Source organism: Pseudophryne corroboree, assembly GCF_028390025.1.
Source record: "Pseudophryne corroboree isolate aPseCor3 chromosome 3 unlocalized genomic scaffold, aPseCor3.hap2 SUPER_3_unloc_38, whole genome shotgun sequence".
NCBI classification, from domain to species: domain Eukaryota; kingdom Metazoa; phylum Chordata; class Amphibia; order Anura; family Myobatrachidae; genus Pseudophryne; species Pseudophryne corroboree.
The window spans coordinates 252280-264636 of NW_026967528.1; the positions used below are offsets into that span (position 1 = coordinate 252280).

The 12357-nt window shown below is 43.9% G+C and overlaps 1 protein-coding gene across 1 annotated transcript in view; it reads left to right on the forward strand.

Moving 5' to 3' along the window:
* Window positions 1-12357, forward strand: part of LOC134984133 (oocyte zinc finger protein XlCOF22-like) — a 41331-nt gene continuing 28974 nt past the window's right edge. The window contains exon 1 of the mRNA XM_063949758.1: window positions 1-548. Within this exon, the coding sequence (XP_063805828.1) occupies window positions 71-548 (478 nt within the window). The 5' untranslated portion in view covers window positions 1-70. The remainder of the gene's footprint in view (window positions 549-12357) is intronic.

Here is a 12357-nt window from a genome sequence, read left to right on the forward strand (position 1 = left end):
AGAAGAGACGTATGTGACTGATATAAAGGCAGAAGATATAGAGGGAGAAGAAGAGACGTATGTGACTGATATGAAGGCAGAAGATACAGAGAGAGAAGAAGAGACATATGTGACTGATATAAAGGCAGAAGATGTAGAGGGAGAAGAAGAGACGTATGTGACTGATATAAAGGCAGAAGATGTAGAGGGAGAAGAAGAGACGTATGTGACTGATATAAAGGCAGCAGATATAGAGGGAGAAGAAGAGACGTATGTGACTGATATAAAGGCAGAAGATGTAGAGGGAGAAGAAGAGACGTATGTGACTGATATAAAGGCAGAAGATGTAGAGGGAGAAGAAGAGACGTATGTGACTGATATAAAGGCAGCAGATATAGAGGGAGAAGAAGAGACGTATGTGACTGATATAAAGGTAGAAGATACAGAGGGAGAAGAACAGACGTATGTGACTGATATGAAGGCAGAAGATATAGAGGGAGAAGAAGAGACGTATGTGAGGGGTGATCAGCAGTGTAAGGAGGAGGAAATCCCTACAGATATCAGCACAGGTGAGTAATAAACACTTATTACAGAAAAGAGTCACATATTCTCCTTGCTCAGTCACTACAACAATCTCTTATCCTACACCCTCTGTCAGTACAAACTAATGAGGAATATGTATTTTCCCAGTGGGGAAGTCAGAAGCCATCAGCCCCTATTATACTCCTGCTCTCCACCTCACATCATGTCACTGTGTGTTACCAGCCATAGATCTGACCAGTCTCCGGCCCACACTCTCTGGTGTATCTCATACATCAGGAACCATCAGCCCCTATTATACTCCTCCTCACATCATGTCACTGTGTGTTACCAGCCCAAAGATCTGACCAGTCTCCTCCCCACACTCTCTGGTGTATCTCATACATCAGGAGTCCTCAGCCCCTATTATACTCCTGCTCTCCCCCTCACATCATGTCACTGACCAGCCCAGAGATCTGACCAGTCTCCTCCCCACACTCTCTGGTGTATCTCATACTTCAGAAGCCATCAGCCCCTATTATACTCCTGCTCTCCCCCTCACATCATGTCACTGTGTGTTACCAGCCCAGATATCTGACCAGTATCCTCCCACACTCTCTGGTGTATCTCATACATCAGGAGTCCTCAGCCCCTATTATACTCCTGCTCTCCCCCTCACATCATGTCACTGACCAGCCCAGAGATCTGACCAGTCTCCTCCCCACACTCTCTGGTGTATCTCATACTTCAGAAGCCATCAGCCCCTATTATACTCCTGCTCTCCCCCTCACATCATGTCACTGTGTGTTACCAGCCCAGATATCTGACCAGTATCCTCCCACACTCTCTGGTGTATCTCATACATCAGGAGACATCAGCCCCTATTATACTCCTGCTCTCCCCCTCACATCATGTCACTGTGTGTTACCAGCCCAGAGATCTGACCAGTCTCCTCCCCACACTCTCTGGTGTATCTCATACATCAGGAACCATCAGCCCCTATTATACTCCTGCTCTCCCCCTCACATCATGTCACTGTGTGTCTCCAGCAGCCATACTGTGTGCTAGCAGTACATCAGCCTATGGTATTACATGCCCTGAGAGTGTCACTATTGGCACACGCCGGTCTGTATATAAACCACTTTTCTCTTACGTTCTAGAGGATGCTGGGGTCCATATTAGTACCATGGGGCATAGACGGGCCCACCAGGAGCCACCGGCACCCCAAGAGTCCAACAGTGTGGACTGGCTCCTCACACCAGGACCCCCCCTCCAGACCCAGTTTAGAAAATGTGCCCGGTAGAGCCGGTCACAGCTAGGGGAGATCTACTGAGCTTCTTTAGTAAAAAAATTTTAAGAGTTTGTTTTATTACAGGGAGGCTGCTGGCAACATCCTCCCTGCATCGAGGGACTGATTGGGGGAGCAGTGTCCGCCCTGCGGGGTATGAGCCACTATCTCCGCTGACTGGACACTGAGATCCAGAGGGGATAGATCGCTGCCAGCCGCAGGGGAACGCTCACCCCAGCAGCATGCCGCCAACCCCTTGCAGAGCTGAAGAGTCTTCAGCCCCTGGCAAGCGTGGAGCCGATGTGAAAATGGCGGCAACAGGGTAGGGAGCGTAGTGGCTCCCTTCAAGATCTCCGGTTCACGACGGTACTCGGAGTACAGTGGGGAGGGGGGACGAGTCTTCTCACAGCAGTGCGGCTGCAAAGGGGTGGAGAGAGTATGTTTACATGGAAAGGCAAGGCTGCAGGGGTTGTGGTATAATTACATTGGCTTTTAAGCCTGTATTAACAGGGTTGCTTTTGTATGCAGTTGGTTACAGGTTGTAGACTTTAAATGTGTGTTATAAAATGACATGTGATTATTAGTGTAAGCATGGCATGGGGGCCATTTTAACCATGCTTCCTGTTCAATCCTGTTTCTCTTTCAGTTTGGAAGATCCTGTCCTACAACACTTCTCCACCGGAGGCGCAGGGGTGTTGGTGGGAATTTGGGTTCAGATTTCATATAATACTGGCCACGTGCACTGCACTTGCCCAGATATATATATATATATATATATATATATATATATATATATTCTCCCAATAAAAGAGTCACACCTGGACTGTCATTCAGGTGAAGAAACAAGGTGCTTTATTCTTGAATTGAATAAAGCACCTTGTTTCTTCACCTGAATGACAGTCCAGGTGTGACTCTTTTATTGGGAGAATATGATTGAGGCTGACTGACCTCTGGAGCGCACCCTGGCAAGCTAGTCACGTATCCTGTGGAGTGCCGGCTGGACAAATTGGTATATATATATATATATATATATATATATATATATAGACACACCTTAGTACTATTTTACTGAGTCGTGCAAGTTGTCTGTCTTTGTATATTGTATTGTCTGCATAATGAGTAAGGCACCAGCAAAAACTAAAAAGCAGTTTCACTGCAATGTCTGTAAGAGTGTGTGACCGGATGGGTCTACCACATGTACAGTATGTTTTGTGAATTCAGCTACGAATACGATTTCCGCTCCGGTTTCAAAGACGGTTTCAGTTCCGAACCCTCCATGGGCTATGCTAACAGATGTCATTGCTGGGTTGCAATCAGAATTGCCCGCCGCTCGACAAGTGCAGGAAGCGGCAAGATCTGAGTCTAGGGTGAGACTGCCAAAACTACCGGAGGGGTCTCAGCCTTGCCAAAGGTCCAAGTCCATTTTGGGTAGAAGGAATACATTTCATTTGTCTTATGATTTACCAGTTTCTGCTATGTTGCATTCTGAGGATTCTATGCCAGACCTCACTGCGCAAGATGAGCACGAGGAAGGCGAATTGGACCAGCAGTCAGATAGTAAGGATATTGACAGTCCGGGCATTGATAATCTCATCAGAGCGGTACGTCAGTCTCTGAAGTTTACAGAAACTGAGGAGCCGCTGACAAATGATGAAGTCGTCTTTACTAAACGACAGAGATCTCCAATGTGTTTTCCTGTTTCGGAATCTCTAAATAAGATGTTAGTAGAAGCACAAAAGAATCCGGATAAACGGTTTTCTATACCTCGCAGATTTAAATCCAGTTACCCGTTTGCAGAGTCTGTGACATCTACATGGGAGAATCCGCCATTGGTGGATTCGTCTGTGTCAAAACTTACGAAGAAATTAACCATACCAGTACCAACTGCTACTACGCTTAAAGACCCTTCAGGCAGTAAAATAGAAGCTATGCTAAAATCCATGTATATAGCAGCCTGTGTGTTGCTTAGACCTGGGTTGGTTGGCATTTGGGTAACTAAGGCGCTAATGGTATGGATAACAGAACTCGAGTTTGCCTTACATGACGATCACCTTATACATCTCGCTGATCAAATCTGTGAAGCTGCTGATTATCTATGTACAGCTTCTACTGACGTCTGTCAGCTCACTTCTCGCCTTTCATTGTCGCTAGTTACAGCACGACGAGCACTCTGGCTGCGTTCTTGGCAAGCGGAGGCAGAGGTCAAAAGAGGTATAGAGGCGTTACCTTATGGTGACGAGAAGTTGTTTGGTCCTGAATTGGACAAATCGATTTCTGAGGCCACGGGAGGAAAGTCTGTTTTCCTACCATTGCCTCCAACGGTACCTAGACGGAAATACTCTGGCCCGGCGTTCAAATCCTTTAGACCTCAGCCCTTTCGAGGCCGAGGTAAATGAACAGCCACGCCTGGTAGACGAGCACGTGGTTTCCAACAAACCAACACCAGTCGTCCGGACACTACGGTCACCGACAAGCCAGTGACATGACGGGATCCCAGCCCATCTCGGATCTCCAATTGTGGGAGCACGCCTTCAGACATTCCATTTGGTGTGGTTCCAGACATCCACAGATGGGTGGATCCGCAATTTAGTGTTAAAGGTTACAAAATAGAGTTCGACTGTCTCCCGTCACTGCGGTTTTTCAAGACAAGACTGCCTCTGTTGGACGACAAGAGGGCGGTTCTGCAAATTACCATTCAGTCCGTGCTGGATTCAGCAATTTTGATTCCGGTCCCTGTACAACAACAAGGTCAGGGTTATTATTCCAGTCTGTTTGTGGTACCAAAGCCGGATGGCTCCGTCAGGCCAATATTGAACTTAAAGGGTCTCAATCAGTACATCACTTACTACAGATTCAAGATGGAATCTCTGCGGTCAGTAATTGCAGGTTTAGAGCCACAGAAATTCATGATTACGCTAGATCTCAAGGATGCGTACTTAAACATTCCGATTTGGCCACCTCATAAGAGGTTCTTGCGTTTCGCAATACGGCAAAACCATAACCAGTTTCAGGCTCTACCGTTTGGCTTCTCGTCAGCTCTTCGGGTATTCACCAAAGTGATGTCTGTGATGATAGCTCATCTCAGATCCCTGGGAGTGATAATAGTTCCGTACTTGGACGATCTGCTCATCAAAGCTCCGTCTCAACAGATGCTCCTCCAACATGCGTTGCTAACATACAATGTACTAGTTCAGCACGGTTGTATTGTCAGCTTCAAGAAATCACATCTAATTCCGTCTCAACGACTTAAATTCCTAGGTATGATTCTCGATACGGTAAATCTAAGAATTTACCTACCAGAACAGAAAGTACAGATTATTCGTCATCTGGTTCAATTAGTGCTCAAGCCACGCACAGTCTCAGTACATTTGTGCATTCGCCTCTTAGGCACAATGGTGGCGGCTTTCGAAGCGCTTCAGTTCGGAAGATTTCACTCACGTCCATTTCAACTAGATGTGCTCGCACAGTGGACATGATCTCTCAGTGTTACCGAAATGTATGCACAGGCGATGTTATATTACTGCACAGCCCATGTCACCTCTAGTAATCCCACATGTTCTCTCAATGTTACCTAAATGTATGCACAGGCGATGTTATATTACTGCACAGCCCATGTCACCTCTAGTAATCCCACATGATCTCTGTGTTACCTAAATGTATGCACAGGCGACGTTATATTACTGCACAGCCCAAGTCACCTCTAGTAATCCCACATGATCTCCTAAATGTTACCTAAATGTATGCACAGGTGATGTTATATTACTGCACAGCCCATGTCACCTCTAGTAATCCCACATGATCTCTCAGTGTTACCTAAATGTATGCAGAGGCGATGTTATATTACTGCACAGCCCATGTCACCTCTAGTAATCCCACATGATCTCTCAGTGTTACCTAAATGTATGCTCAGGCAATGTTATATTACTGCACAGCCCATGTCACCTCTGGTAATCCCACATGATCTCTCAGTTTTACCTAAATGTATGCACAGGAGATGTTATATTACTGCACAGCCCATGTCACCTCTAGTAATTCCACATGATCTCTCAGTGTTACCTAAATGTATGCACAGGCGATGTTATATTACTGCACAGCCCATGTCACCTCTAGTAATCCCACATGATCTCTCAGTGTTACCTAAATGTATGCTCAGGCAATGTTATATTACTGCACAGCCCATGTCACCTCTGGTAATCCCACATGATCTCTCAGTTTTACCTAAATGTATGCACAGGAGATGTTATATTACTGCACAGCCCATGTCACCTCTAGTAATCCCACATGATCTCTCAGTGTTACCTAAATGTATGCACAGGCGATGTTATATTACTGCACAGCCCATGTCACCTCTAGTAATCCCACATGATCTCTCAGTGTTACCTAAATGTATGCACAGGCGATGTTATATTACTGCACAGCCCATGTCACCTCTAGTAATCCCACATGATCTCAGTGTTACCTAAATGTATGCACAGGCGATGTTATATTACTGCACATCCCATGTCACCTCTAGTAATCCCACATGATTTCTCAGTGTTACCTAAATGTATGCACAGGTAATGTTATATTACTGCACAGCCTATGTCATCTCTAGTAATCCCACATGATCTCAGTGATACCTAAATGTATGCACAGGAGATGTTATATTACTGCACAGCCCATGTCACCTCTAGTAATCCCACATGATCTCAGTGTTATCTAAATGTATGCACAGGCGATGTTATATTACTGCACAGGCAATGTTATATTACTGCACAGCCCATGTCACCTCTAGTAATCCCACATGATCTCTCAGTGTTACCTAAATGTATGCACAGGTGATGTTATATTACTGCACAGCCCATGTCACCTCTAGTAATCCCACATGATCTCTCAGTGTTACCTAAATGTATGCACAGGTGATGTTATATTACTGCACAGCCCATGTCACCTCTAGTAATCCCACATGATCTCTCAGTGTTACCTAAATGTATGCACAGGCGATGTTATATTACTGCACAGCCCATGTCATCTCTAGTAATCCCACATGATCTCAGTGTTATCTAAATGTATGCACAGGTGATGTTATATTACTGCACAGCCCATGTCACCTCTAGTAATACCACATGATCTCAGTGTTAACTAAATGTATGCACAGGAGATGTTATATTACTGCACAGCCCATGTCACCTCTAGTAATCCCACATGATCTCAGTGTTACCTAAATGTATGCACAGGCGATGTTATATTACTGCACAGCCCATGTCACCTCTAGTAATCCCACATGATCTCTGTGTTACCTAAATGTATGCACAGTCGATGTTATATTACTGCACAGCCCATGTCACCTCTAGTAATACCACATGATCTCAGTGTTACCTAAATGTATGCACAGGCGATGTTATATTACTGCACAGCCCATGTCATCTCTAGTAATCCCACATGATCTCAGTGTTACCTAAATGTATGCACAGGAGATGTTATATTACTGCACAGCCCATGTCATCTCTAGTAATCCCACATGATCTCAGTGTTACCTAAATATATGCACAGGCGATGTTATATTACTGCACAGCCCATGTCACCTCTAGTAATACCACATGATCTCAGTGTTACCTAAATGTATGCACAGGTGATGTTATATTACTGCACAGCCCATGTCACCTCTAGTAATCCCACATGATCTCAGTGTTACCTAAATGTATGCACAGGTGATGTTGTATTACTGCACAGCCCATGTCATCTCTAGTAATCCCACATGATCTCTCAGTGTTACCTAAATGTATGCACAGGCGATGTTATATTACTGCACAGCCCATGTCACCTCTAGTAATCCCACATGATCTCTCAGTGTTACCTAAATGTATACACAGGCGATGTTATATTACTGCACAGCCCATGTCACCTCTACTAATCCCACATGATCTCTCAGTGTTACCTAAATGTATGCACAGGTGATGTTATATTACTGCACAGCCCATGTCACCTCTAGTAATCCCACATGATCTCTCAGTGTTACCTAAATGTATGCACAGGTGATGTTATATTACTGCACAGCCCATGTCACCTCTAGTAATCCCACATGATCTCAGTGATACCTAAATGTATGCACAGGAGATGTTATATTACTGCACAGCCCATGTCACCTCTAGTAATCCCACATGATATCTCAGTGTTACCTAAATGTATGCACAGGCGATGTTATATTACTGCACAGCCCATGTCACCTCTAATAATGCCACATGATCTCATTGTTACCTAAATGTATGCACAGGCAATGTTATATTACTGCACAGCCCATGTCACCTCTAGTAATCCCACATGTTCTCAGTGTTACCTAAATGTATGCACAGGCGATGTTATATTACTGCACAGTCCATGTCACCTCTAGTAATCCCACATGTTCTCAGTGTTACCTAAATGTATGCACAAGCAATGTTATATTACTGCACAGCCCATGTCATCTCTAGTAATCCCACATGATCTCTCAGTGTTACCTAAATGTATGCACAGGTGATGTTATATTACTGCACAGCCCATGTCACCTCTAGTAATCCCACATGTTCTCAGTGTTACCTAAATGTATGCACAGGCGATGTTATATTACTGCACAGCCCATGTCACCTCTAGTGATCCCACATGATCTCTCAGTGTTACCTAAATGTATGCACAGGTGATGTTATATTACTGCACAGCCCATGTCACCACTAGTAATCCCACATGTTCTCAGTGTTACCTAAATGTATGCACAGGCGATGTTATATTACTGCACAGCCCGTGTCACCTCTAGTAATCCCACATGATCTCTCAGTGTTACCTAAATGTATGCACAGGCGATGTTCTATTACTGCACAGCCCATGTCACCTCTAGTAATCCCACATGATCTCAGTGTTACCTAAATGTATGCACAGGCGATGTTATATTACTGCACAGCCTATGTCACCTCTAGTAATCCCACATGATCTCTCAGTGTTACCTAAATGTATGCACAGGTGATGTTATATTACTGCACAGCCCATGTCACCTCTAGTAATCCCACATGATCTCAGTGTTACCTAAATGTATGCACAGGTGATGTTATATTACTGCACAGCCCATGTCACCTCTAGTAATCCCACATGATCTCTCAGTGTTACCTAAATGTATGCACAGGAGATGTTATATTACTGCACAGCCCATATCACCTCTAGTAATACCACATGATCTCTCAGTGTTACCTAAATGTATGCACAGGTGATGTTATATTACTGCACAGCCCATGTCACCTCTAGTAATCCCACATGATCTCAGTGTTACCTAAATGTATGCACAGGTGATGTTATATTACTGCACAGCCCATGTCACCTCTAGTAATCCCACATGATCTCTCAGTGTTACCTAAATGTATGCACAGGCGATGTTATATTACTGCACAGCCCATGTCACCTCTAGTAATCCCACATGATCTCTCAGTGTTAACTAAATGTATGCACAGGTGATGTTATATTACTGCACAGCCCATATCACCTCTAGTAATACCACATGATCTCTCAGTGTTACCTAAATGTATGCACAGGCGATGTTATATTACTGCACAGCCCATGTCATCTCTAGTAATCCCACATGATCTCTCAGTGTTACCTAAATGTATGCACAGGTGATGTTATATTACTGCACAGCCCATGTCACCTCTAGTAATCCCACATGATATCTCAGTGTTACCTAAATGTATGCACAGGTGATGTTATATTACTGCACAGCCCATGTCACCTCTAGTAATCCCACATGATCTCAGTGTTACCTAAATGTATGCACAGGAGATGTTATATTACTGCACAGCCCATATCACCTCTAGTAATACCACATGATCTCTCAGTGTTACCTAAATGTATGCACAGGTGATGTTATATTACTGCACAGCCCATGTCACCTCTAGTAATCCCACATGATCTCTCAGTGTTACCTAAACGTATGCACAGGCGATGTTATATTACTGCACAGCCCATGTCACCTCTAGTAATCCCACATGATCTCTCAGTGTTACCTAAACGTATGCACAGGCGATGTTATATTACTGCACAGCCCCTGTCACCTATAGTAATCCCACATGATCTCAGTGTTACCTAAATGTATGCACAGGCGATGTTATATTACTGCACAGCCCATGTCACCTCTAGTAATCCCACATGATCTCTCAGTGTTACCTAAACGTATGCACAGGCGATGTTATATTACTGCACAGTCCATGTCATCTCTAGTAATCCCACATGATCTCAGTGTTACCTAAATGTATGCACAGGAGATGTTATATTACTACACAGCCCATGTCACCTCTAGTAATACCATATGATCTCAGTGTTAACTAAATGTATGCACAGGCGATGTTATATTACTACACAGTCCATGTCACCTCTAGTAATCCCACATGATCTCTCAGTGTTACCTAAATGTATGCACAGGTGATGTAATATTACTGCACATGCAATGTCACCTCTAGTAATCCCACATGATCTCAGTGTTACCTAAATGTATGCACAGGCGATGTTATATTACTGCACTGCCCATGTCACCTCTTGTAATCCCATATTATCTCTCAGTGTTACCTAAATGTATGCACAGGCAATGTTATATTACTGCACAGCCCATGTCACCTCTAGTAATCCCACATGATCTCAGTGTTACCTAAATGTATGCACAGGCGATGTTATATTACTGCACAGTCCATGTCACCTCTAGTAATCCCACATGATCTCTCAGTGTTACCTGAATGCATGCACAGGCGATGTTATATTACTGCACAGCCCATGTCATCTCTAGTAATCCCACATGATCTCTCAGTGTTACCTAAATGTATGCACAGGAGATGTTATATTACTGCACAGCCCATGTCACCTCTAGTAATCCCACATGATCTCAGTGTTACCTAAATGTATGCACAGGCGATGTTATATTACTGCACAGCCCATGTCACCTCTAGTAATCCCACATGATCTCAGTGTTACCTAAATGTATGCACAGGCGATGTTATATTACTGCACATCCCATGTCACCTCAAGTAATCCCACATGATCTCTCAGTGTTACCTACATGTATGCACAGGTGATGTAATATTACTGCACAGCCCATGTCACCTCTAGTAATCCCACATGATCTCAGTGTTACCTAAATGTATGCACAGGTGATGTAATATTACTGCACAGCCCATGTCACCTCTAGTAATCCCACATGATCTCTCAGTGTTACCTAAATGTATGCACAGGCGATGTTATATTACTGCACAGTCCATGTCACCTCTAGTAATCCCACATGATCTCAGTGTTACCAAAATGTATGCACAGGCAATGTTATATTACTGCACAGCCCATGTCACCTCTAGTAATCCCACATGATCTCTCAGTGTTACCTAAACGTATGCACAGGCGGTGTTATATTACTGCACAGCCCATGTCATCTCTAGTAATCCCACATGATCTCTCAGTGTTACCTAAATGTATGCACAGGAGATGTTATATTACTGCACAGCCCATGTCACCTCTAGTAATCCCACATGATCTCAGTGTTACCTAAATGTATGCACAGGCGATGTTATATTACTGCACAGCCCATGTCACCTCTAGTAATCCCACATGATCTCAGTGTTACCTAAATGTATGCACAGGCGATGTTATATTACTGCACATCCCATGTCACCTCAAGTAATCCCACATGATCTCTCAGTGTTACCTACATGTATGCACAGGTGATGTAATATTACTGCACAGCCCATGTCACCTCTAGTAATCCCACATGATCTCAGTGTTACCTAAATGTATGCACAGGTGATGTAATATTACTGCACAGCCCATGTCACCTCTAGTAATCCCACATGATCTCTCAGTGTTACCTAAATGTATGCACAGGCGATGTTATATTACTGCACAGTCCATGTCACCTCTAGTAATCCCACATGATCTCAGTGTTACCAAAATGTATGCACAGGCAATGTTATATTACTGCACAGCCCATGTCACCTCTAGTAATCCCACATGATCTCTCAGTGTTACCTAAACGTATGCACAGGCGGTGTTATATTACTGCACAGCCCATGTCACCTCTAGTAATCCCACATGATCTCAGTGTTACCTAAATGTATGCACAGGCGATGTTATATTACTACACAGCCCATATCACCTCTAGTAATCCCACATGATCTTTCAGTGTTACCTAAATGTATGCACAGGCGATGTTATATTACTGCACAGCCCATGTCACCTCTAGTAATCCCACATGGTCTCAGTGTTATCTAAATGTATGCACAGGTGATGTTATATTACTGCACAGCCCATGTCACCTCTAGTAATCCCACATGTTCTCTCAGTGTTACCTAAATGTATGCACAGGCGATGTTATATTACTGCACAGCCCATGTCACCTCTAGTAATCCCACATGATCTCTCAGTGTTACCTAAACGTATGCACAGGCGGTGTTATATTACTGCACAGCCCATGTCACCTCTAGTAATCCCACATGATCTCAGTGTTACCTAAATGTATGCACAGGCGATGTTATATTACTGCACAGTCCATGTCACCTCTAGTAATCCCATATGATCTCTCAGTGTTACGTAAATGT